At 40.0% G+C, this 27,302-nt stretch overlaps 3 protein-coding genes across 3 annotated transcripts; all 3 read right to left on the bottom strand.

Annotated features, from left to right (window-relative positions):
• Positions 1 to 916: 916 nt before the first annotated feature.
• On the bottom strand, positions 917 to 11,432 carry LOC309696434 (nascent polypeptide-associated complex subunit alpha). Its single transcript, XM_082517675.1, has 8 exons — positions 11,336 to 11,432; positions 10,736 to 10,810; positions 2,261 to 2,346; positions 1,976 to 2,053; positions 1,743 to 1,889; positions 1,442 to 1,570; positions 1,236 to 1,358; positions 917 to 1,040 (listed from the first exon to the last, which is right to left on the bottom strand). The coding sequence occupies exons 2-8, from the start codon at positions 10,803 to 10,805 to the stop codon at positions 1,026 to 1,028; spliced, it is 648 nt and encodes a 215-aa protein (XP_082373801.1). The 5' UTR covers positions 10,806 to 10,810; positions 11,336 to 11,432; the 3' UTR covers positions 917 to 1,025.
• On the bottom strand, positions 2,271 to 5,578 carry LOC309696421 (uncharacterized protein). Its single transcript, XM_082517657.1, has one exon. The coding sequence runs from the start codon at positions 4,898 to 4,900 to the stop codon at positions 2,765 to 2,767; it is 2,136 nt and encodes a 711-aa protein (XP_082373783.1). The 5' UTR covers positions 4,901 to 5,578; the 3' UTR covers positions 2,271 to 2,764.
• Positions 11,433 to 12,371: 939 nt separating the features above from the next.
• On the bottom strand, positions 12,372 to 20,847 carry prim1 (DNA primase subunit 1). The gene is made up of 13 exons (XM_082520178.1): positions 20,599 to 20,847; positions 19,177 to 19,334; positions 18,988 to 19,094; positions 18,829 to 18,902; positions 18,597 to 18,733; positions 15,565 to 15,623; positions 15,105 to 15,214; positions 14,895 to 14,986; positions 14,678 to 14,810; positions 14,068 to 14,137; positions 13,874 to 13,986; positions 12,775 to 12,873; positions 12,372 to 12,669 (listed from the first exon to the last, which is right to left on the bottom strand). The coding sequence occupies exons 1-13, from the start codon at positions 20,705 to 20,707 to the stop codon at positions 12,650 to 12,652; spliced, it is 1,281 nt and encodes a 426-aa protein (XP_082376304.1). The 5' UTR covers positions 20,708 to 20,847; the 3' UTR covers positions 12,372 to 12,649.
• Positions 20,848 to 27,302: the final 6,455 nt, after the last annotated feature.

Below are 27,302 nucleotides of genomic sequence, written 5' to 3'. Positions count from 1 at the left end.
ATAATTTTGCGGCATTTTTTCTGCAATCAACAACTACTTTTAGCTGTACTGAATTTTCTTGTGCTTTTCCAGGGTCGGGTTGCGGGGGCATCAGCCTAAACAGAGAAACGCAGAGCTCCGTCTGTCCAGCCAGCTCCTCTGGGTTATCAAGGGGAACGTTGGGGTGTTCACAGGGCAGCCAAGAGTCCGTGTCCTGGGTCTACCCATTGGTCTCCCAGCAGGACACACCCAGGAGGCGCCCAACATATTGATACTCTATATTAGCTTAACAGTTCTACCTTATAAATGTCACATTAAAACACTATACACAAAGTAAAAACAAGCAGATACAAATTTGATTATAGTTGTCTCAAATGACGCCGTCAGCAGTTCCTGAAAAAATAAATAAATAAATCCTTAAATCCTTTGTCTGACAAAAGTACTCACTGTCATTTTGTGCAATTTCCTAAACAAATGAGAAGTTATGCATCAAGTCATTTCAGATTTACCAATTTTATTTTTTCCGAGAACAATGTGATACCTTCAGTCTTACACAAAGTCCACAAAACATGGAGAGATCTACAGTTTTCTTAGAGCAGGAATCCACATCCCCCACTAAATAAAACACCAACATTCTTCTACAGTCAAGTTTTCAGATTTTTACTGCAAAACAAAACAAAAAATAAAACTAGTGTCTCCATTATACCTCTGTGCTGTTAGCACTGTAACAGCTTCAAACCTAACCTGCAGTCTGTATGCTGGGCCTTCGTAAAAAGACAGGAGAGGAAAAAATAAAAATCTGAATGAACCCACACTACATATATACATTTCCCAGATTAGGACTGTGACTATCCCGGCCTTAACCAGACTAATAATTACACTTGCTCATACAGCAGAGCTCCATTTTCCCCACTAAAGAACCACAAACGAAACAAAATTTAATTTCATCAAGCCACGACTTTATTTCCATCTTGGGTATAAATTGTATAAATGAGTTTGGATTAAATCAGCAACCTTTCGTCAACTCTTCGTCGACAGGGTCCCCATTACATTGTCAACTCCTGCAAAGCAGCAAAAGCAAAAGTCAGTGGATGTGTAAATATTAGCTGATATAATTTTAAAGCTTTGCTCTCTTCTCAGGACAGAAATATTGGCTTCATATGAATCAGAAGAACGAAAGTCACTGTGTTAAATCATCACTTAAGAGCGCTGGAGAGTAAAGTGTTTAAATTGTTGATAGATAGTCAAAATCTCACCATGATGGCATTGACGATGTCGTTGTTGTTATTTTTCAGGGCCCGAACAGCCTTCGCCCTCGACACGTTGGCTTGTGACATGACGAGTTCGATGTCCTTGACCTCAACTCCGGTCTCATCAACCTATGAAAATAATCAATGCAAACATTAATCATCTCTCCAACACAAAGCCATGCCCATCTTCATTTGACTAAACTGCATCTCACCTCTTCTTCTTCGCTTTCCTCCTGTACTGTTGGCGTCTGTGTGTTTTCCTGGACGTTTGATACAGTTTCTCCCGGTACCTTGAATTTTTCTGCAGCGGCCAGCTGGGCTTGCTGGGAAAGATCTTCAATCTGAGGAAAGCAGTGAGGAAGTTAAGAGGTCAGCACATCATTTAGCAAAAATATTTAGCTTATGAATGCGGTGATGAAGTCCATTTGCCTGCATTACACAAAGCTAAGACTACACACACTCAGCAGCTCTACTGACAAACCCTGACAACTGGTATTGTTGTTGGCGCGTTACCTTAGCTTCCCCGAAGACGATGTATGTATCTGATGCAGGGCTCTTGTAGACATCTGGTTTGGTGATGACGAACAAGATGTTCTTTGACTTGCGAATGGTGACCCTAGTGACTCCTGTTACCTGCCTGAGACCAAGCTTTGACATTGCCTGAAAGAAATGGAAGTAAATTTATCAAATCTAATCTTTAGACGTACAGAATGTTTATAGAGCACTGAGTGAACTGGGACTGTTACCTTTCGTGCCTTCTTTTCACTGCGGCTCTGTTTGGCTTTGCTGACAGGTTCCTCATCTATTTCGGCAGCTGCTGCAAGCTAAAGTAGAATTTACATTAAGTGTTTTACACCAACGAGTAAATGCAGAATCAGCGATTAGATACGTTTTATATTCATCTCTTCTCAGGACAGAAAGGCTGGCTTCAGTAGGTTCAGAAGAACGAAAGTCACTGTGTAAATCATCAGTGAAGAGTCAATGACGGACACCTATACCAGTGAACACAATAAACCAGACTCAAGTCTCACCTGAGCTTGCTGTGTCTGTGTCTGTGCAGAGTCCTGTTCCTCCAGCTCAGGGACTGAGTCGTCGCTGTCCGACTCAGTGCCGGATCCTGTAGAGACCAACAGAAAAACTGTCACAATGTGCCACTTAGGTTACATGTGTACACCTGAAAGTTAATCTGAAGGTAAGCTGCACCAATATTGTGGAACAAAGTACTTCGATTCAAAACAGCACATTTTCTGTCATCTTATTACCATTATAGTAATTTTCCTCAGGACTTTGAGAACAATCTCTTTCCAGCCAAAAAAGCCATTTCCAAACTTGATCAGACAACACATGATAATACCAGCATTGACCTGCACTACATTTTAAACAAACAGTAACCAATAGAACTAATGCATTCCAAAACCAGGAGCACACTTGCCAAAATCTAATAGCATCTTATATTTTAGCATCTATAGGAGATATATTTATTTCGCAAGCTAACCTTTGTAAGAGAAAAGCATATTTAAGCATCCGAACATCTTTCAGAACGCTAACAGATTGGGGGGGGGGGAGAAACCCCAAAACAAACAGACGGCACAAGAGGAGAGAAAGGAGGAAATACCATTATTGTTCTTGTCGTTCACAGGCTCCATCTTGGCTGGGGTTTTAGCAGGTGTGGGGACAGGCTTAGGTGGCGAGACAGGTTGAGGAGGAGTTGAAGTAATTAACTCAACCTCAGGTTTAACAGGGGCAGGTTTTGCAACTGCCTCAGCAAACGTGAGTTTACGGGGAGCTGGGTTAGGAACAGCAGGCTCAACTGGAGTGGGCTTTAAGGGAGCAGGTGAAGGGTCTGCAACTGGTTTTACAGGTTTAGCAACCTCAGCTGATGCTGCACTAACATCCACCACTTTGGCTGGCTTGACATCTTCAGCTGGCTTATGTGCTGCAGCTGTCATGTTAACATCAGCAGGGGCAGACATGACCTCTGCGTTTGGCTTTGCAGCCTTAGGAGCTGCAGTTTTAATCTCTTCAGCTTGTTTAGGAACCTTGTTGGGGCCAGATTTGGCCTCAGCCACTGGCTTAGGTGTCTTCTTGGAGGCACATTTGGCTGCCTTAGTGGCCTCAGTGGTTGTAGAGTTGGCTTCAAACAGTGGCTTAACGGTCTCTGAAGGAGCAGGTTTGGCTTCAGCTGCTGGCTTAGCAGTCTGTGGAGGAGCCGGTTTGGCCTCGGCCGCTGCCTTCGCAGTCTCTGAGGGAGCCGGTTTGACCTCGGCCGCTGCCTTCGCAGTCTCTGAGGGAGCCGGTTTGGCCTCGGCCGCTGCCTTCGCAGTCTCTGAGGGAGCCGGTTTGGCCTCGGCCGCTGCCTTCGCAGTCTCTGAGGGAGCCGGTTTGGCCTCGGCCGCTGCCTTCGCAGTCTCTGAGGGAGCCGGTTTGGCCTCGGCCGCTGCCTTCGCAGTCTCTGAGGGAGCCGGTTTGGCCTCGGCCGCTGCCTTCGCAGTCTCTGAGGGAGCCGGTTTGGCCTCGGCCGCTGCCTTCGCAGTCTCTGAGGGAGCCGGTCTGGCCTCGGCCGCTGCCTTCGCAAGTGGTTTAGCTACATTTGGGGCTTTGTCGACAGTTGCTGGCTTACTGGCCTCTATGGGAGCAGGTTTGGCCTCAGCTGTCTGCTTAGCAGTCTCAGTAGGCACAAGTTTGGCCTCAGCTACTGGCTTAGTTTCTGCAGGAGCAGGTTTTTCCTTGGCAGGTGGTTTAGTTCTATTAGAAGCTTTGTCAGCAGCCTCAGCAGAAGCAGTTTTGGCCCCAGGAGCTGGCTTAGCAGCCTGGGTAGGAGCAGGCTTGCTTGGGGTTTCCACCACAACCTCCTCAACTTTGCCAGGGTTTGCTGGTTTAGTCTTGGAACCTGCTTTAGGAGCTTTGACAGGAGCTGGTTTAGCAACATCATCAGCTACAGCTGATATTTCAGAAGACACCTTAGCAACTTCAGTGGGAGCTGATTTTACTGGGGCTGCTTCAGCAACCTTAACAGGCTTTGGCTTGTCTGCCTTTGGTTTAACTGGTGTCTTTGTAGCCTCTACAGGAGCAGAACTGCAGCTCTCAGCATTAGGCTTAGGAGATGTAGCAGGCTTTGTACCTTGTTTCTCAACAGGAGATGCACAAGCTGGCATTTTAACTGGTTTCTCAGGTGGGATAAGGGGAGGGAGCTCATCGTCAACAGATGCAATAAGTGGAGCATTTTTCAACGAGGTTGCTTTAACATCAGCTGACTTAGGAGGACTAGAGGCAATAGTATCTGAAAATGATACTGGTGCTGCAACAGCAGGCTTTGAGGTAACTTTAAAAGCAGGTGGCACTGCACCAGCCTTTGTCGCACCTGGTGATGGGGTTTTTGTCTCACTCAGGGCAGGTTTAGCATCATCAGCTACATTATGCTTGAGGCTAGGCTCTGTTGGCTTTTCATCAACTCCTGTGGCCTTGCACTCGGGGACAGGAGCAGGCACAAATGCCTCTCCCTTTTTAGCCTTACCCTGTTTGCCAGCCTTGACAACTTTTGGGCCTGAACGGTTACCCTGATTAGCAGAGGAGCTGCCAGGTGAGGCAGCAAGGGGAGATGGCAAAGGTGACAATGGAGTAGAGGAGGGAGTTGATTTTGGCGAGGTAGGAGAGGACGAAGAGACAGACATAGAGGAACGCTTTCTTCTGCCAGGGACAGCCTTTGGGGCAGAGGCACCCTGTGCACTCTTGGCATTTTTGCCTTTGGGCTTAGCAGGGCCTGAAGATGCCTCAGGTTGCTTGGAGGAAGCTGGGGCAGGAGGTGTAGCTGAACAAAAAAAGATTCAAGTTTTTCTTTTGTTTTGATATTGGAGGTCTTTCTCATGCGGGTTAAATCAAGACCCAATCTTCTGGCTTATGGTTAGGAAAAAAAGCATACCTCCCTTGAGTTGGATGCAAACAGCCACTCAATGTACAAGACACTTTAACTTCCACACTGAAAAACTATTTAGTGTAGACGCACATTTTACGAAATCACGCAACACAAACACAGCACCAATGAACTGGTACATCCAGTAAAAGCAAACACCAGGCAAAACAAACTAACCCAATTCAATTACATCCAAGTTTTTATTGAAATGGGTCATAATTATGCATTCGATTTACCATAATTTTTAAAAAACTACACTTTAGGCAAACAAATGTGTAAAAAGTCATGTAAGGATGGTAAAAAAGGACATTACACTGCATCAAAACAAGTCAAAGAATAACTACACTTTATGTCAATTATGATATACTTCCATAAAATTTAAACTCTCCCTTAAAAAAAGCCAGCAGCCTCAAGCAACTTGGCACCTTAGTGTTAAATGTCATCATGACCACATGCTGAATAGAAACAAGCCAACAAGATGTATTGAAAAGGTGGGGACCAAATAAATCATAAATAAACAAGAGGTGTTTAATGTGATTCTGGTTTCACAGAACATAAACCAACCTGAAAGGTGGCGGGTGGAAACAGGTTGGGCTTCAGATTTAGCGGCATCCATTGACTGAATGACCTCAGACAGAAGTATTACAGGCTCCGTCTTGTCAACGTTTTCATTTTGAGTATCCATGGTGACGTTCACGTCACCAGCATCTACTCCATCTTGAGCTGCATCCAAGCACATATTCTTTAAACCTTCTACCACAGTCTCTGCGTCATCGCTGGCCTTCCCATCTTCAGAAGTACAAAGCTTTGGATCAGCTGAGGTTTTTCCTCCAGGTACTCCTGACTGTTCTTCAGAAGTCAGCATAACCTCTTGGGTGGTCAATTCTTCGGCTGAAATGAAGAACTGATTTTCCTCTCCAGCAATAACTGCTCCTTCACAAATATGCAGCTCTGAAGAAACACTCACAGCCTCAGCAGATTGCAAAGACTCATTGAGAGGTGCCAAACCAGCTGAAGCTCCTGCTACTTCAGCAGTGAGCCCTTGCTGAGACAAAGGTATTGGGTTCAACCCACTTGCTTCCATTTCCCTGGTCACTTCTTGGTTTGCAGCTACACCATTTGCTTGGTCACAGGTAGCCTGACTGCGAGCTTCTTCTGCAGAAGCGCTCTCTTTAGCTTGAGCAGAGGTTTCTGGGGGGTTCTCCAGTGGGATTGCCTTGCTCGCAGTGGAAACAGCTATCACAGGAGGAAATTCATTCAATACTAAGAACATTGTGACGGGGTGTAGGGCATTCACCGTGATGACTTGAGGACCAAGACTACGAGCTTCAACACGACAAGGAAAAAATAAAATAAAATAAAATTGTGCTCCACACGTGAAGAAGAATTTGTGTATGTGAGAAAGTTGCAGCAATGCAGGAATCAGACCAGTTTTTTGTTGTTAAATATGCTCCCAAAATCCCCCCAAAACAAAACTGTGCTCAAGTCCTAAAATACGTGCAGTGTCCAAATGTGACAGGAAACAGCAGCATGTCAATTCAAAGTGTAAGACTCGATATACAGGACTGCACTTAGAAACCGCTGAACGAGATCACTTCACTGCTTCAGTAGCATTTCTTGACTAAATCAAAAGTACTCTTATACCAAGAGGAGATCAGTACAGGCAGCATTAGCAGATCTACAGGCAACATTACTATGAAATGTGTCTCTGTTAATTACCTCACAGCTTTTATCTTGAACAATATCCAGAACTCACCCAGTCTAAAGCTTCAGCCACTACACCTTTCCAGTCAAAGGTTAATTTGTGTTCCTATGAACGTCACATTGCTCCCTCTAGTCTAGAGCTGGGCGATAGAACGATAACGATATGTATTGCGATATAACTTTTACTCGATAGAGAAATTAAGCTATCGCGATAGACCTCGCCGCTCTTGTCCTCTTAAAATAAAAAAAAATAAAAAAGAACAGCCAATCCAAACTAAGTAGCGCAGAGCCGAACCAATCACAGCCGCAGCGTCACGTCGCGTGACTTGTTACGTACAGCACAAGTGCCAAGCCGCACGTGTGTTTGTTTGGGAAGCAGCCAGCGGGTAATGGAGGAAATGAGTGTGCCGACTAGAAAAATCAACCGAGCGTGACCGAAGAGAAAACAGATGATGGTTCCAATGCCGGAGAGATTGTCGAACGGAAGAGCCAAAGAAGTTCCGTAGTGTGAAGGTATTTCGGCTATTTCAAGTCTGACAAAAAACAGAGTAGCGTGCACTGTAAATTGTGCCGAAAGCAAGTCTGGAAATACAATAAACTGGTGCATGCGTCACACTGTGCGCCACGTTATTGTTTCGGTGAAATGAATTTCTACAATACTGTTACTGTTAATTCTACTCTCTGCAGTGTTTAAATGCTTACATATACACAGTTACTGTCCCTCCACACATACGACTCGGTTCTGCTTCTATGCCGCAGCTTTGTTTACTTTTTCCCACCGAGGCTTCTAGACTTCTGATTGGCCAACATTTCTGCACGGTTAGGAATCTAGCGCCACCTGCTGCTTTGGCATGTTCATAGCAGCGTTTTCCTTCATTTCTGCCTTTATGTGTGGACGGGATTATTTTTTAAAACAAACGGAAAATCTCCGTTTTCAAAAATACCCGTGTACGCGTGGACGTAGCCTCAGTCTCTGACTGGAAGCGCTAATTCGTCATTTGGCTTTTGTCAGACTAAAGTAACTGTTAAAACTGTTTGAAAAGCTCAGCTATACAACAAGGAGAGATTGAGAATTTCCTTTTAGTTCTCAGTTTATTTGATATTGACAAAAGTTAGTCAGTTTTGTCTGTTCTTCTGTAAAACAAACTAAGATTTATTTTTAGAATTAATATTTTGTTTCTAAGTGGAATTGACAATTTAGTAGTCTGTTTCGTTTGTTCTATTTTGAAACTTAAACGCTTTAGCGGCTGCCTTTTGTGTAGTTTGCAATATTTGCCTTTATTTATCTGAAAAAGTCTCATGTTCCTTAACTCATTCACTGCCATTGACGTCTATAGACGTCAATTACGTTTTTCAATGGGAGGGGCTAGAATACAACCTCGGGCAGCTTGTCAGTGAATTTTATTTTTTCATATATTTGTAAATAAATTGTTTTGATAAAACATAACCTTTCTCAGTGTCATTTCTGTTTTATAGAAGTGAAAAACTATTTTATATGTTAGAGGTGTCACAAAGCAAGAAATATTAGTGTCAAAGGCACTTTTCTGCTTGAAATGTATTTTTCACAAAAAGCTCGTTTTCTCCCTTTTTTTGGTCAAAACAGGCATTTTTGGTGGAACCCACCTCTCTTCTACAGCTGATTACTAAAGAATGGAAAATGGTAGAAACAAGCTTTTTTTTGGATGAAAGAAGAGAGTCTGTTCTTCATTTTGGTAGGTTCAGCGTTTATATGATCATAACACACAGTTTTCTGTGGCTCTTCAAAAATGAGTAAAAATGCTCAAAAACCCTGGCAGTGGGGAGTTACCTGATTTGAAAATGGCTGGCAGTGAATGAGTTAAGTACATCTATCCTGTTGAACTTATTATGGGAAATAAATATTTAAATAAAAACAAGCTGCTGATTATTTCACATTTTACTTGTGAGCAACGGCACATTTAAATCTTACAAATATAGTTATTTGGCTTATATCGTGATAGATATCGTTATCGCCTGAAATGAAAAAAAAACATATCGTGATATGAAAAAAATCTCATATCGCCCAGCTCTACTCTAGTCCAAACTGATCATGGGAGTACAATAAGACTGCAGTGCAGCATCTGCCATCACTCTGTTGTCTTAAATCTGCATGTTCAAAGTTCAAATAAATGCACAAAGCTACCTTTGCTACTCTTAGTCCTTCACCAATATCCAATTACATGGATAAAGAGAGTAAACAACAAATACAACCACTATGAAAATTACAATTCTGTATTTTACATAGTGTCCAACAAAAGTTACCAGCAGGCTTAAAGTTAAAAATAAAGTAGTATTCGTTTGAATTTGTCACAATGAGATGGCTTTATTTTTAAATGTATAACTTTGGAACATATTTCAGATCAATATATTTTAAGCTTTGAGCACCCTATCAACATATGTTCAGTCATTTCATGTCATCTGACTAAATGCTTTCAGTAAAACCAAGTCTGATTTCCCTATAAAAACAAACTTACAACAACACCAGATAACTATAATTGCCTTTCCTCCCTTTTCTGGTGAAAATGGCTTCGTGCAGGGGTGTCCGGCTCCAGTCCTCGAGAGCTACTGTCCTGCAGCTTTTAGATGCATCCTTGTTCCAACACACCTGCAGCAAATGAATGGCTTGCTACCGGGTCTGTTCCAAACATGATGGCATGCTCAAGAGGTAACCGAACCATGTGATTCAGCGGTGTTGGAGTAGGGATGCATCTAAAAGCTGCAGGACAGTAGCTCTTGAGGACTGGAGTTGGACATCCCTGGCTTGGTGTAACGCATACAGACTAACTTTCAAAATTATTTTAGTGTAATTTGTAGTAGTGCACTGAATCCCCTCTGTAGTGAGTGACTGCACTGCATAACATTGCATGGCCATCACGAATTAAACCGGTCTGTTCATGGTGGACTACAGTTTCAGTCCTACTAAGTTTATATGTTTTATAATACCACCAAACAGACTTATTGCCATCATTAAGGTCTGTGCTGTACTGTCAGGGTTTTTCAGACTTTAAAACTGGCCTTTTTAAGTCCAAGTCTAATTTCTGAGCCTTTTTCTTCAATTTAATGCATGAGGCACATTCTTTAGTCAGAGGCCAAGCTCTGTTTGATATGTGGCAAAAACTCTGCAGGAAAAGCTTACATTTTTTTCCACCAAAAACCACTCTGTCTTCCACAATAAAACCACTGGGACAGATAAAAACATTTTCCAAGTGGGGCTTAATTTACTCAAGCATATAATGCACTGTTGTTTATCAAATTGCTGCAAACAACAGGAAATTGCATAGACTTTTGTTAAGGCAACAGACTCATTCGTTTAAACTGCAGATTAAACAACGTACTATTGCTGCAGACAACCTGCCCTAAACAAGTATAACATGTGCTTAAAAGCACAGTTTTCTTCAACGAAAATAGATGGTTTATAAAGTGCTGCTAAAGCAAAATTGTAATGTCACATGAAAATAATTACACAACACACAATGCCACTACTTTGTCACACCTAGTTGGTTTTCAAGGCATTCATCATGCACATGGAAAACCACACTTAACACCATGCATTGTGTCCCAAATCCAGCTATCAGTGCAAGTCACCACACGCATTTGTGAGCCTGTGTTTAAATGAAAGAAAGGGGTCCTGGATTAGCGTTTACTGCCGCAAATCCCCTCAGTGTGGGCATACATTCTGCTCCAAACACACGTATTATTAACTGTGTTTTAGGGCCGGACGTCCCCAACACACAGCTGGTGAGTCACCTGTTACGTCAAGTCAGGGTCCTGCCAGCCGAGTTAACTCCCTAAACCCCGAGCCTCTCATCCAGAACCCCACTCTCTAATATGCAGCACTGCATGCAGGTTGTGAGAAAGCCAAAAATATACGAACCAGTCTCGACTTGAGGCTGCTGCATCTCCTGTTCGGTGACTGGGACCGTTTCTGTGGCTTCACCAGGCATAGTTGCTGCGGAGAAAAATAAGGATTAGATATTTAGTTAGTTACATAAGTCGGGACATATGAGCTCCCCAACATAAGTGACTGTTAATACACCGACTTGAAGTTGTCATAACTAGCTGAATAGGCCATAATGAACCCATGCTTTAGCCCGCAGGCTTAGTGTTAGCTCAAGTTAGCCTCAGCATGGGGAAGCTCGCTGCTAATAACCCAGTCTACCGCATTTTTCTCCAAATTCATCCTCTTTAAAGTGACCTACTTGTTGTCACTCAAATATCTCCCTCATCTCAGGCCACCTAACTCACTGCGGCCCTGACAAGGTGTGAGCGGACTGCAAGACATCATGCTCCCCCATTTTGAGCCGGTAATCAGCGGCACAACGACACATTTATCACCGAGTAGAGAGCCCACACAACGGTAATAGTTGTACGGATATAATGACTCTACATTCAATAAACACGCCAACCCTTTGATTCAGGTGGGAATGAGTAAAAAACAGCTGGATGATGTTGGATTATCAGCGGAGACACTCACCGACTCAGGACGTTATATCCAAGATGGCTGTGAGAGAGAACTTCTGACCTCCGCCTCACGATAATATCCGCTTCAGCCACAATTTCTACTTCCGGGTTATTTAAAGGCAAAGGCCTCGTTTGTTTAGCTTTATCCTACCGCGAAACACAGGAATACAAACAAAACTCAAAGCTTAATGTAATAACATTTCCAATAGTACTATAGTGAAAGAGGAAAGAATTCTATTCTCTGAAATTAAATCAATAAATTTAAGTCACAAATACCCAAATATTCCCTCAGATTGTCAGGTCTCAAAAAATGAAAAATAAAAGAAGAAAAAATGCTTTGGGCTTATACAGTTTTACAACAGTAAAAATGTTTGGGTCTTCATTTATTTATTTATTGTCCCCCATGGGACAAAGAATATCCCTTTATGGCATATTGGTGCAGCTGAAGGCAAAAAATAAAAATAAAAAAAATAGAAGGGCTGTGTTTAGGTGCTGGAAAAATTAAAAACTTTTGAGATTAAAGTAATAGATTTTTGAAGAAAAAAAACTTGGTTAGAAACAAAATGGCCAACACCTGCCAAAACTGAAGGCAAAGATATATTTGAAAATATACATATTTTGAAAAAACATAACATGTCAAAACAGAGAAAAACCTGGAAAATCATATTTTCCATGGAGTTTCAGTTTTTGAAGGATGAAAATTAATTTGAAAAGAAATGTGTTGTAGTAAAATAATGTTAGAACATGAAACAGAAATCATAACATACCTAAATCTCGCATTGCAGTATAATTCATGCATGTAACTCGCTAGGAAGGAACAGTAAACATTCAGATTGAATGGACTCACAGGAACTGCTGAAACTCTCATTACATGGACTAGATAGTTACAGATGTTATCATTAAAGCCTATAACCTGAATATTACAGATTTGAGGCAGAGTCCCTGCTTACACATCAACAGGACTCCTCATCTTTAAGCTTCAATGGATTAAGTGAATCATGTGAGAAACCCTTTAAAAAAAAAAAAATTAAATAAAGGAAGACAAAGTGTTTGCAAGAGTAGAAATACTGAATTTATTCATCACAAATACAGCCAACAATTAGACAAATAAAACTTTACTGTGAAATTTTATGGTAAAAAATCAGGGATTTATTAAGCATTTTATTAAATGTTTTATCAGCGAGTCTTTTATTACAAAGCATAATAAAACAGATTCTGGCGAAATTAATGTGTAGTAGAAAAATGGCACCAAAAACACCACAAAGCATAATTAGCAACATTAGCCAACAGGACGTTGTTCTGAGGTGTCACCTTCTGATGATCCAGTTCAGAATTCTTTCTGAAGATCTGAAGGAGAAAAAAAGGAAGAAAAGCAAAATGATTAAAAGTTGCTGTAAATTTTCTGTTTAATCTATTAAAAAAAAAAAGAAAAAGAAAAAGAAAGAAACCTACCACTGTTTCTGAGACGCTCTCCTTTCCATGAACGAGCCATTCCATCCAGAAACTGGTCAAAGTATTTTATGTACTTCGCCAGGCTGGTTCTTTTGTAATCTGAGACGAAATGTAGTAAAAGTAGCATTAGCTGAAACACTCAGATAAATCAAAGATATGTTTAAATATTTACACTATATGAATATAGTAACAATAAAGTTACTATATAAAGTTCCAATTTTGGGGGGGAACTTTATACTCCAATGCACCAGTCATTCATTCAGGTGTACATAGATTTTGAAAAGTTGTGACTGAATGCAGTTTCTAGTGAAATTAGTCACAAGTTTGCTTTTTAATTGCTTTGGTTGCTAGAAGATTATGCAGTCATGTATAGTTAACATGGGAGACACCGACTTGTCTGCACTTACACTCAACTATTTGCAGTGAAATTGTGAAAAATGCGATGTAAACCAGACATGGAGAATGATCACCTTCAGAGTAAAAGTTCCACCATTTGAGATATGTTGTGTTACAGCAGTTAGGCACAACTTTTAATTTAAAGGCAAAATGTACATAAATAGTATTAACTTTGCTACCCAAAATGTACATTTTTATCCAGATGACAACATTTCATATGCCACTAGCTCTTCCCTTGATCTGGTCCTTCAACATCTTTTGGCTGTTTTTGATGCATTTCATAATTCTGCAACAGCAAGCAATTATGCAAACAATAGGTGATCTTATAGCAACCACAACAATCATAAGATTTTGGATGAAGCACGCCCTTTGCAAACAATCTCGCCTAGCAACAGCCAGCAACCTTCAGCAACCATGTGCCACTTTGCAGGGGAATTGAAAGTTTTTGGATCGCTTACTAGTGACTAGGCCTGTACGTCTTAGCCAATTATGTGTAACGAGCATTTTTTAGAGTGCCGATGATTATTTTACATCACATGATCTTTACACTCAGAAAAAACCATGCCATTAAGAAGACCCTAGCCCCCAAAACACCTTATGTCAGCCCATTTAAAGGCCTGAAGATTTCAGTTTTATGTGCTGTCCAGGTGTATTTTAGGTAAAAGTTTCAGGTAGATCTTTGCATTTTTCTTTCCCCCAGCACCTCTGCTCTTGCGCTTCTCTATTGCATCTTTCTCATCTGCCTTCTCCTTCGCATCCTCCAATTTCTCTTTCTCTTCGCCTGGCCTGGGCCGATCCAACTCCTCACAGATCAGACTACAACAAGATAAAACAAAAGTCTTCATGAGGATCACTCACATGCTGCAGACAACAGAGCACCAAACATTAAATTGTTACCTGATCGTGGGCACAGAAAAGGGATCAAATTTGTCTAATTCACTGACATCTATGGGAACAGAAATGCGGCCTGGACAGAGAGAGAGAGAGGACACAGTTTTATACACTCATACTTAAGTCAGATTAAATCAACCTGGTGACAAAGAAAAAAGATCCAAGGTCCTCTGAGTTTGGAGGTATATCAATAAAAAGCCTTTAATATTACACAGCTGACATTTCAGGAATAAAAACCTTGATATGAATGACAGAATATCATTTAACAGAATGAAGAAGCCAATATTTTATATCCATCCAGTGTAAGCTTTTATTATTTATGTTATTATTTTCATTCATTTAAAAACAGAATTTTATATTTACTTGGGTTATCTTTGTCTAATATCAAAATGTATCTGATTATCTGAAACATTTAAGTCTGACAAATATGCAAAAATATAGGAAACAAGCAAGTAACTGTATTTTTGTCTTCTTGTTTACAATCATGTACATGTACAGTATGACTCTTGACTCCAAGGAGCACCTTTGCCCAAAAAGTGTGATACAATATTACTAGCATGTACTCTTAGCAAAGGCCCAGACATTTCCAGTACAAGCCTCTTTAAAGTATGCTCACCTGTTTTGGGGTGTACACTGAAAGGACTCTTCAGCAGATGGTTCACACCTTTGCTGACGTTGGCGTCGAGCCGTGGGTAACAATACTGCAGCATGATTTCGTTTTCAAAGTACTGGCCCTTCTTTGCAGTGCTCTTCAAGGAGACAGATTGTAAGACCATAAGCCCTTCTGTTCTAATGTGTAAAACAATGTAAAAACTGTGAGCGAAGTTACCAACCTGTTTCCTTAAAGCCTCTTCCTTAATCAGTTTCCAACGTTTCTCAGGCTTCTTCTCCTTTTCGAACTCCTGCTGTAGGTAGCTTCTGGCATGTAATATATAAAGTCAAGTCACTTTCAACAAGATCTTTGAACTCTTTGCCAACAAATGTCTATAGGTCCAATCAATTACTTTATGCGGCAAATATGCGGTAAACTAAGAAAAGGATATCCTCAGGAACGAGTGCCAGCACTTTTTCTACAGACTCCTTGCTTCCCATCAGGTCCTGGTCATGTAGTGCATATCGGCTAAAGTATTCCTTTACCACTTCCAGAGACTTGCTGTGAAAAAGAATCACAATTTTAAAAAGCACAGAGTGCACTGTACCCAAGTGTGTGTAACCAGTGATCCCTGTATGCAGGCATGGTGATCACTGTGCTCACAACTGCACCCAAGCACAGAAATCCAGGACAGCTGTCTCAGTGAAAGTAATTAGCAAATTCACAAGGCAAACAAGAACACAGTGTGTCACTGCTTACAAAAATGGTCCTAATTAAAAATGATGCCCAGAGATTGTGTTGATGAAAGAGAGACAAAGCAAGAGAAATACTGAAAAATAAATGGGTACAATCTTACTGGAACACAGACACAGACTATAAAAGACAAACACCAAAATGTATCAAACAGTTACCTGATAAAAGGGTGAATTGGTTCAGTCAGCACTACTTTCTTTATGGTTTCATCACCACCCTACAAAACATCACATTTTTAAAATCAAACATTGCAGGCCATTTGAGGAAGATACATTTCACTAATATGCTGCTCATGAAACAAGACAAGACAACAGTCTGATTAACAATCAAATCAGAGTCTTAAGACTGTGCAGATGTAAGGAAAACAGTCACATCTTTTAACTCAATAAGTACCATATTACAGAGTTCATCCACATTTCTCAGGGTCAAATTCAAGCACTTTTTAAGCACTTTCAAGGTCCACTTTCAAGCTTTTCCAGCACATTACCCATAAAAAGAATGCATGTTTCACTTAGCATTTAGGGTACAAACTCAAAAAACGCATTTCTCTTAAAAATTAAGATTTACAAATGTGAACAAATCAACTTGTTAGAGATATTCTCCACTTGAAAAGAAAAAAAACATCAATCCCATAAAACAAGAAAACTGCGCCAAACACCACAATAATACACAGCAAGGCCAAATTAATAAGTCTTCTCATCAGATATTGACTCTTCTTTAGTATGTGGCACAAAAAAATAGGAGACAGATGTTTGTTTGTTTTTAACTAGTTAATCACCCACGCCCCCAAAAATGGGGGCAAAAGGAAGATTACCTTTAATCTGTTATAACACGAGGTCAGAAATATAAGTGCCGACAAGAGTAGTGTCCACAGAAACCTCTGAATCTCAACTAAAATCTCATATAAACCATTTCTACAAACACCAAACATTTTAGAGCAGTTACGTCACCATGAATCTGGACAGGTAATATCCATATTTTGATTTATGATTTTCTAGAGTTAAATGTGAACCAAAGCATATTTTCAAAGGTGTTACATGCTATAAAATACTTTTAAAAATTAGGCGAGGGATATAAAAAAAATCAAATTTTTCTATGTTTGAGTCACAGCGACGTTGACATAGTCACATCTGCAGTAATATTTACACGTCTGATGACATCTCACAAGTGTTACCTTTATTTTTGATACCAAGACTATTTACACAGACTCTGTAACAGCAGAGAAATACTCCATTTATTTTGGTCATTTCATTTTCGAGCAGAAAGCTCAGAAAACCCCTGAGGGCCTAACAGGTTAAAGTTAATTCCCAACAAAACCAACTTTAAGTTGTTTAACTACATTGTCTGTATTACTGTAAAAGTCATAAATGATCACCTTTAAATTGTTTGTGCTAATAACACCATTTACAATAAGACAGGCATGGAGCACTGACTGGGAGAGGCTTTGAACAGATGACATAGTTCGATTCAACATATAAGACTTTAAGAATGCACAAGCATCTACCTAAAATCTATTTATTTAGTCTATCATCTGTGATATTATTAGGTACAATTATAATGAGCCCCACTGAGCTTGAAGCCATTTATAATTTATAACAATAATCAGATTTTGAATGAAAGCGAGGGAACTTGGGTAGCACAAAAAAGAGGCTATTCTTTGTGCCCATGTAGATCAGTCCCTCTTATTACCATTATTTCTTTAAGCCTTAAGTTGGCTAGTTAAGTATCGGACTAATGTTTAAAGCTTTTACTTGAGTGAAGTAACTTACATTACTGCTACTGCTAAGTAATGTTAGCCAAATTCACAGCATATTCTATAAATCACCATGTCATAACTAACTGCTATAATAGCGCTGCCGTACTAGCACGATCTGATATCGTCGTGTTGGTGTTGTTCACAGATCATCATACTAAATGTTGTTCCAGGCTCAACATTGCAAATGACCAATCAGAATGTTGTGACGTCATACTTTTGCGACTTCGGGAAAAACCGCCGTAAAACAAAAAACTGTACTTAAGCTGCGAGAAACCGCCTCTGTCCGCCGATCAACGGACCCTGACCCTAACCCTTTAATAAACGGTAAGCAAAACTGATATTGTCCTTGCAACATTGGAATTTCATAAATGCACGAATGGCTTGGCGCGCAAAAGAATAACGTCACAACAATGTGATCGGTCACTTGCAATGTTGAACCTGGAACAACATTTTCATGATGATCTGGGAACAACACCAACACGACAATATCAGATCATCCGCCGTGCACCCATCACATTCAGTGCATTTCAATCATTTCTCCAGCAAGTTTGATAGCTAGCAAAATAATAATAGTTTTAAAAATTTGCACGTGTTATGTACACATTCTCAAAAATGATTTACTAGGACTCACCTATCATGTGACTCGAGAGCGCAAAGTCTACCATTGTCATTTCCATCAAACACTCATTAAAACGGCAATCTCCAGGCATGTTAGCGCACGCACCCCCGAGGGGCAGGTCACACATTGAAACAGACTGACATGCAGAGGTGCTACGCAGCTCAGTCGGAGAAATTTTGCTTTTAGAATTTGCGACTCATTTTCTTTCTCTATCTGATAAGAAAACTATTCAGTCAGATAGTTATTTGTGGTGAATGAAATACAGTTTCAAGCACTTTTAAGCACCACATCTGAAATTCAAGCACTTTTCAAACCTTGAAAAGACAATATTAAAATTCAAGCATTTTCGAGGATTTCAAGTACCCGTACGAACCCTGGTATTAGTCTCTTTAATAATGCTCTTTTTATTTTGTTTTAAGAGTCTTAATATTTGTACTTCATGTCTGTCTATCACATGCTGTTCTAGCTGTTGTGTGGTCTGTTCTATGAATCCACATGAAGCACATTGTAATGTAGGTGCGACACTTTGTTTAATTATAATAATCATAGTTCACCTTATTATAGTAGTCTTATTTGGTCTGGCAGGAAAAGTAGCTTTTGGTGGTTTATGAGCAATGCATCAATTGACTGACTTTTCTCTAACTGCGTTACATTCAAATTATGTTTTAGCAATCCCAACCTGTCCACTGTGGTTATATCCAATAACATCTGTTAATTACAGTTTCTAAAAAAAGAAACAAAAAACTTGAATTGATTAGGTTTGGAAGTAGAAAGTACTTACAAAGGACTTCTATTAAAAGTTGAAGTACTCGTACCTTGACCAGGCTGAGGTATTCTGTCACAGCAGAGCGTGCTGCTACAGACAGTTTCCGGGCAGCTTCATCACACACCCAACAATGTACTCCTCTTCTGCCAGAATAAACCCACAGACGGTGCTGGAAACCAAAGTCATCTGGAAGTAACACAAAAACCAGCACATGCTTGATGAGAATTTCAACAAAAATCCACACAAGCTGTCACCTGGCACTGAATCTGTGATGACCAAACCTTGAAGAGCTCTATCCAGGATACGGATGGCGATGGTCATTAAGGTCCAGCACTTGGAGCAGATGTCAGCAGCACTAAAATGACAGTTTTAAAGTGTTATGTGGGCGATGAAACGGTCAGGATATTCTGCGACAGGAAATAAATACATAATTCACCTACCTGCAGCAGCTTCGGACGTCATCATAATCTGTCATATCGATATCAAACACAAGCTCCTTCTCCAGAGCCTGGAAGGTCCCCGACTTCACAGTGTTGTGTTGACTTGGCTGTGGGCAACAAAGGGAGACAAACATACTCCATACATATGTCTGCTGTGATGCACAAACTCTGTAAGGTGTGGAAAATTACCCTGTGGCTGTACACTGCTCCCACGTCGATCTTGTAGGGGTTCATCTTCTGCATTTCTTTCTCCAGCTCATTCTGCATGCTGAACGACTGGTAGCGTACATAGATGTCATCTTTCAGGGTAAACGAGAACTCGCGATTTTGAAAGTAGTTTTTCTGCACTGAGATTGTACAAGAAAAACAAAAACAAATAACACAACAAGACACACACACATTAGTCCTGTATTTGGGCATTTTTAACTCTTTGTCTAACTCTTAATAGTTTTACATGTCAGCATCACAGAGCAGTGGATCCTGGCTAAATTGTGAACTGCACTTTTACGGTTTCATTTATAAGCAAATGTTACAGAATCAGAATCAGAATACTTTATTAATCCCGAAGGAAATTAGGGTACAGTACTGCATCCATCCAAGTCAGTAGATGTAATACAAAATAAATGTCTGTGAATGAGAGGGAGACAGGTGTAACAGGGAAGCTGCAAGGAGGAGCGGTAGTAAAGGTGGATATATTTATACATCTGCAGTTACAATAATGGCTAGTGCACAACAGAGGTCAAGAAGAGAGTGCCGGCATGGAAGTGACAGAAGGATAGCAGCAAGAGTGAAAGGGAAGGTCTGCTAAATGGTAGTGAGATCTGTTGTATGAATTGGAGACAGGGGCACTGTCAAAAAGTAAGGAGGTTGATCCAGAGGTGGCAGAGATGAAGATTCTCAGGTTTTTATTGAGAGTGACCAGGAGACAAAGAGAGCCGAGATGGACGTATGCACAGAAGGGACAGTGAATGTACTGGGAAAAGGATTTTGAATATGGAGGTGACAAGCAGGAGGAAAAGAGGAAGACCACTGTGCAGCTTCGTAGATGTACTGAAGGAGGACATGCAGAGGGCTGGTGTGACAGAGGAGGATGTCAGGGACAGGGTATTAAGGAGGAAGAGGATCCACTCTGGTGTTAAATGGCATAAAAATCAATAAAAGTGATGAATGCTCACATTTTTCTGCAGATCAGCCGTGTGTCTAATGCAATGTTTATGCTGGATAAATGATAACTTGCTGAAAACGTGAATTATTTTAAAACACTTCGAACAAAACAAACATTTGTTTCATAACTGGCTAGAGGCTTATTTTAAACACGAGTATCTGACCAGAATTTCAGCATCCCTGTTAAATAACAGCATTACTATAGATTCATAGGGATACATAAATACAAAATCATTTTACTTTTTACTGATGAATGTAGAGGCGTTAATATCAAGCTAGAATGGTTGAATAGGATGACTTACTTAAGTTGGAAGAAAGTCAAATCCAGAATAATTCTACCATTTTAGTGCCTAACAAAACACGTAGCTTCCTACATAACACAACACAGATCAACGTCCACAGTTATTTAGCCGCATTTATGCTAGGTTTCCATGCCTGTGTACTCACCTCCTCCGTAGCTCAGCCAGCGGTAATACTGGGAGAATGGGAAAAGCCGCCGGTAGTACAGCGGTAAAAGGTCCGGCAGAGAAGCCGGATCATAGTCTGATGATGGCATAATATGGTAGCAAAAATTAGCTTTGGATGTAAAGATACGGTAAAATATTGTCAAGACGCTAGCTACACTGTGACAGCTCACTGTGTTGTTTTACACCGAGGGTAGCGCGGGAAAACTCTCAAGCAACGGACAAAACCAATGACACAAGGTTGGGACAGTGACATCACCACAACCCGGAAGTTGAAAGGCAAAAAATATATATGCCGTCACCCGTTTCCCTTTTAGGCCATAAAAAATCAACGAGGACAAAATCATCCAGGGTAATCAGAATTTTTTAAACTATTGCTGCATCGAAACGTTTCTATAACACTGACAATGGCTTTCCTTCTTTCTTTCTTATGGTTTTACTTAACCTTGTAATATTAGTCCTAGAAGCTTACAAAAGGCGGACGTGACGCCAATGAAGAGAGGTTCATGGGACATGTAGTCGTTTGGCAGCAATAACTACAAAATACAATATGACAAAATAAAAAAGCTGTGGTAAACATTATAAATTAATTATTTAAAAAATAAAGTAGCTCAATGAGTAAACATGAAAACAAAAAACAAAGAGCACAGAATATAATACAATAAAGTGGTTTTTGGTAAAGTAGCTCCATAAATTACTATATTATTGTAAATCCATCCAACCATTGCTCTCACTTCATCCCTCCTCCAGTTTTGCTTTTTGCTTTTGTCCTTGATACTACCAGTAGCATGAGATGGTACCTGCAGCCCATTCAAGTCACACATGTGACACGCTCTTCCAGGTTAGAACATGCAGACACGCTGCAAGGTTTGCTGTGTGGCATAGCATCAGGCCCTTACATCCTTCAGTGGATGTTGGGAGACCCAGCATTGATACAAATGTCCCTTTCATTTGCACCAACACAGCTGAAATGGTTTCATGATGGTTTATGCTTCTGGGCCTGGGGGCCTGAGCAAAGGAAACAAAAAGACTGGAGTCTGAGATGCGACATGATGGGGCATAGGACAAAACAAACAACTAATTAGAAACTGAAAGCAAACAAACGAAAATGGGGGAGGGGGGGGGATTGAATTGATTTAATACTATCAATTCAATTTTTCCTAAGCTGCACTTTGTGCTGTACATCCCTAGAGGGCAGTACAGTCTCATGACAATAATTTGAACTTTCCCACATTAATCCACATTTCAGGAAATTTGTTTTCTTTTAGTAGTTTTCATCATCCTGGCAGATCAGTTGTACTAAAACACTCAGTTATTCTGTTTCTTGCATCTTTAGTATGAGCAGTAAACACTCAGGAAAGAACAGAGGACACTTCCACAGTTTTCAGTGAAGCATGGATGAAATGGTGCCAAATACGGGATCCAAATGAGCTAAACAAGGACAAACAGCAGCTTAATTCAGCTCTTTTTCGTGTTAATTGATTGATTCATGCCATTTTTACTCTTCAGTCAAATCCACCCTTTGCTTGACATTTGAAAAGGCCACATGCGCTTTCAAGACAAAAAGTGTCAGGCATGGAGCCTCTTTCTGTCCTGCCCATCAGTCTGGCTTGCTGCACTATTAGTGTTTCAGCTTTCACTGTGGTGCATCAAACACCTCCTGACTGAAGTGGTGCTGCTCACAGTGAAGGTTGAGAGGTGTGCAGCCACAAGAGCCCTTGTCAGCTGTTGTACTTCTAATGTGAAACAACACTCTCTATTTGCAGTGTTGTACTTTAAATATGTCTGGCTCTGTAATATTGTTCATTCCATCTCATCCCCAGACTTGAATCTCTGTACATCTGACACTCTGTTCTTATTTCAGACCAAACAACAAACCTTCAAAATCATCCTTCCCCACTGAAGACATAACAGTAACTTGTAACTTCTAATATACAGGAAATATTTCAAGGGAAAACATCTTCATATGCACTACATTTAATCTCCCTCTCCACTTTCACACACACATGTAAATGCTGAGCGAGCCAACTACAGAAACGTGTAATACCTACACTCTAGATTGATAGTAATGAACCAGCTTCAGTGAAATGTGCCACACCCAAGAGCAACTGATAGACAAGTAATGCCAATACATTTCCTTTTATGACTGCACTTTATGCTAATATACCACTCATACCCTGATTTGCATAATGCAAGAGCTCTCAACCTCATCTTACTTGAATTATGCAAATTTTTTTTCACTGCAAGGCGTATTGGATGCGATGCATTTTCCCCCCTTTTGAATCAATTTCTAGAAATCATTTGAATCAGATTTGGGATTAATGCCTTCTGTTGCTTTTATCCACAATTCTACCGTATATTAGAGTAGCAAATTAATGCACATTTACATTCAGGAGTTTGCAATATCGAGCATTTCTGTGAGTTGTTCTATTTAAGCTCTCCAGTGGCTCATCATACGCGAAGACACATACTGTAACACATAGCAACCAGACACAATGCTAAATGTCAGTGGGGCAAGTTAGATAAGGCAAAACATGGAGTGAAGATACAACTTTCAGCTGTTGAATGTAGGTCAGACTGCTGTCAGGTGTCCACGGAGCCCACTGGCCAGCACCAAAGGTCATTGTGTTTGCTGTACATGAGGAGTCGTAGTTTTGCGATGATTTAAAAGTCACTGTGTCTTTAGATGGCCAAAGTGTGTCACTGTCACCTTTCATCAGGAAAACCTGGTGAAACAGGCTAGTAGAAACCCTAAAACCAGTCTGCAGTGACGCAAAAATGCATGTCCAAAGACACAGTAACCTTACCACAGGAGGTATGAGAGCTAATTGTTTTCATTTTTGGATTCCACTGCTTGCTTGTCTTGATTTTAATCGTGGTCTGTTTGTATCTGCATACATATGTTTACGTATGTTTACATATACCGTGTGTTAATATGAGAATGGCTTCTACCGACTCGATTAAGGCAGGAGGCTTGAGACAGACTAAAATGACTGGTAACAGGTGAAACCTGATGCCTTTTATAGACTGCTAAGCCAAACGTGATTTGATGATTTTATCATAAAAAGACAAGACATATTGGAATGGTCATTGATCAATGGTCATGACAACTGGCAAATTAATTACCACGAAACTGACCTCATGGCCCATTGCCAATCAGTGGTGCTAGTGTCAGTCATTATGCAAATGTACTATTTATAAAGACGGAAGAAGTCGCTTGGATGAGTGACGAAACATTTCTCCCACTGAAAAGACTTCATCCAAAATCTTTTTTTGGGGGGGGGATTTCCTTACCTGGATGATTGGACATAGACTCATATTGGAAATGTAATAATTGATTAATTTAGCAAACAGAGGACTCAGTAGGATGGGAAAGAACCATTCACACCTACAATAGCCTGGCGCATCTCCTTCCACATGCTGGTCAACAGCTTGGCTACACACTGCTGTGGGATGGCATCTCAGTCTTCAACCAGCATTTGTTGTAAGTCAGCCAATGTGATTGTGTTGGTCAGAGAATAAGATGCTGGCCTCTGTTTGTTAAATGAATCAATCAATGAATCAATTGTTAAATTGCCAATGTCCTGTTTCTTCAGACATTAATCAACTAATCCAATAAATGACACCAAAATTCAATTCAATTCAATTCAATTCAATTCAATTCAAGTCAATTCAGTTCAATTCAATTAAATTCAATTAAATTCAATACATCTAGTGTTAAACCCCAAAGGCAGTTACCTCAAGCCGCTTTTTATTGTAAGGTAAAGACCCTAATAATACAGAGAAACTCCAACAATCAGACGTCTCCCGGTGAGCAAGCACTTGGTGACAATGAGAAGGAAAAACCTTTGGCAGAACCAGGCTAAGTGAGTTAAAGCAAAATAAGATGTCTTGCAATGACAGAGAAGATTTGGCAAGTTTTTCATGGGCACAACCCACATGCTCAACTCAAGATTGCTACAACAAAGAAACAATCACCCCAAAACAAGTTTAAAATGAAAGTTAAGTTTATTTTTACTACATTATATTCGATGTACAAAATCTTGGATACCAATTTTTCTTTATAACCTTAATGTAGGCGAACAGTGTGTAGTAATACATTTATTCTTTAGGTAATAGATGGTTGTAAATACAATTTGCTGTACATAAACATACACTTGGTTACATCTTTATCTTCTGTTTATGTACATAAACAGCAAGTACCACCCCTATTTTGCTACTCTTTAATGAGGTTTTACTTGAGTCTAAATAAAATGATGTAATTCTGGAGAGAATAGTAACAACATAGTCATAAAATGTTGAGTTTCACAGAAACTTCAAACAGTCACTGTTGGCTTTTCACAGATTTCACAAATGGGGAAATGTTAATCTGAGGAGGCTGACCTCGCGATTGAGTCATTCAAAAATTCCTGCAAACTCGTTTAAAACAAACAGTCCACCAAAGTGTTTGTAGTATGCAGGGTGTTTCACACTAAGATACAGTTAGGACGCTATTAGGGAGAAATAGAGCTTGAGGAAGTGAGGTAACAGAGTGTATAAACAGAAGCAAGACAATAGGAGACATTTACGTGGTTTCTCTGTCAGGTTGCAGCTTCTGGTCCATTCAAAGTTTCTCACATTACATTATTCTCGTAAAAAGCCCTCTGCATTTATGTTGTGCACACCGCACCATGCTCCATTTCCTCTCTGCCACACAGCTGACACTCTCGAATTATCTGTTTTTGTCCAGACTGATGAAACCAACTGTCATTTGTTTGATTTAGCAGGCAGCACTTTGCCCTGTATGCTGCACACTGTATGTTACACAAACACGTGCACACATGCAGTCACTCATATGTTTTGTGTGAAAATAACTGCATCCTTACATGACTGTGACACATGAATTCAATTAACAGAGTCTTTCAGGCTACGTATACATCACCAGATTCAGAGTAGCTTTATTTGTATGTGATCCTACACTTTGAACCATTTTAGTTGAGCCTTTTCATGACAAAATGACCTTTGACCTTAGGTATGGCAAGGTTTAAGGGGGAGAATAAAACTTGTGTATGTGTATGGGTATGCTTTATTTTCTCTGGTCTTTTCTTGCGCTCATTGCTGACTTTGTTGTTACACTGCACACAAAACCCTCACTGACACCACTCGTATAACAGATGAGGTGCTTTTGATGACTCCTGGATGCACCTACAAAAACCGCCTGACAGAAGAGGAATTTGCACAGCAGTTGATTTACATGAATCACATTTTCCAGCAAAGTTGGCAAATATTTCCCTACGAGTATCAGTTTTTATCAGCTGTGAACAAAATTAGAGTCATAGCCAGAGATGCATGAAGTTTTCCAGGAAGAAAACAAAAGACAATGAAAATCCCCTTAAACTTGTGGATTTACTGTCACTGGAAGGGTTTTGTGTTTACTTAAAGAGATACCATAATTTAGCACTGCTGACGCTTATTTGCCCTGTTAATTTGGGAATTTGGTGACCAAATAGATACCACTCTCATTTCTGTCTGTTAACCATGAGTCACGGAGCTGTTTACTTTTGACAATAACCAGGAAAAGGGGGAAATAGCTTGCCTGGGTTTGCCCAAAGGTAATAAAAATCTGCTTAGCAGAGCTCACCGTATAATACTGTCTTTAATCTGTTTATTTCGAGAAATACTGGATTGGCTGGGCACAAAAACATCTGGATTAACTGCTGGATGCCCCTATAACCTAAATTCACCTGCGTGCCCAGAAGTAACTTTGCACATAAACCTGCTTTAAAATAGAAATGTTTAATCTTTGTTTTAACAGGTTAAATAAATCATATCTGAAATAATTAGTGAACTTTAGAGGTCATTTGGCCACAGAGGGGCTTTTTGTTTCTTTCTGCTCCCATCAGACATTTTATAATGCTTCTGTGAAAAGTCTCCAATAGCCTTTAACAAGAAATAGTAGAAAATTTAGAACTCCAATGCAAATATTTTCAGTTCTGAGGTTTAACTGCATGTCATGAGTTATACACTGTATTTGTTATCCTGACTTAAAGTTCCAAAATCCACTGTTGGATGCTTGATATTGACTTCAAGAGGCATGAAAATGACTAAAACACAGTTTGGAGTATTTTGAGCCTTTAGAAAACATTTTTAAAATAGTTTTTTTTTTAAAAAGCCATGAGCACATAAGCTTGATAAGTATCATTGAATCTAAAGAGGCAGTTGGGAAAGCCATCAATGTTTCAGAATCAAACAGGCAAACGGAGCTGTGAATAAGCTTTTTGGGGTGGCTGTAGCTCAGGTGGTCTGTTCCAGTGTGCATGCTAAATAAACCCAAGTTGCTCTCCGATGCATCTATTGACATATGAATGTGTGTGAATGTTAGATAGAAAGAGCATAGAAAAAAGTGCTAGTGTTAATGGGTGAATGAGGCAAGCTGTGATAGGTGCGTTGAGTGCACAGTTAGAGTAGAAAAGAACTATATATATATTTACCAAGAATCTGATGATATTTATAAGTGTGACCAGGTGTCCCACTTGGAATGAAACACTACTTCTTATTCTTTTTCACCCCTTAATATATATATTTAATGGTTTTGCTTTTTAAAATGCATTTTATTTCATCTTTAATCTTTTTTTTGTTTTTGTTTTTACTATGTATTCTGCTTTACGCCATTTTTAAAAAAATGTTTTGGCTGCTCTAACGCCTGCT

This window comes from Aulonocara stuartgranti (assembly GCF_965226115.1).
Source record: "Aulonocara stuartgranti genome assembly, chromosome: 20".
Lineage (NCBI taxonomy): Eukaryota > Metazoa > Chordata > Actinopteri > Cichliformes > Cichlidae > Aulonocara > Aulonocara stuartgranti.
The sequence above is the reverse complement of the archived record's forward strand: the minus strand, read 5'-3'. Positions and strand labels throughout refer to the sequence as shown.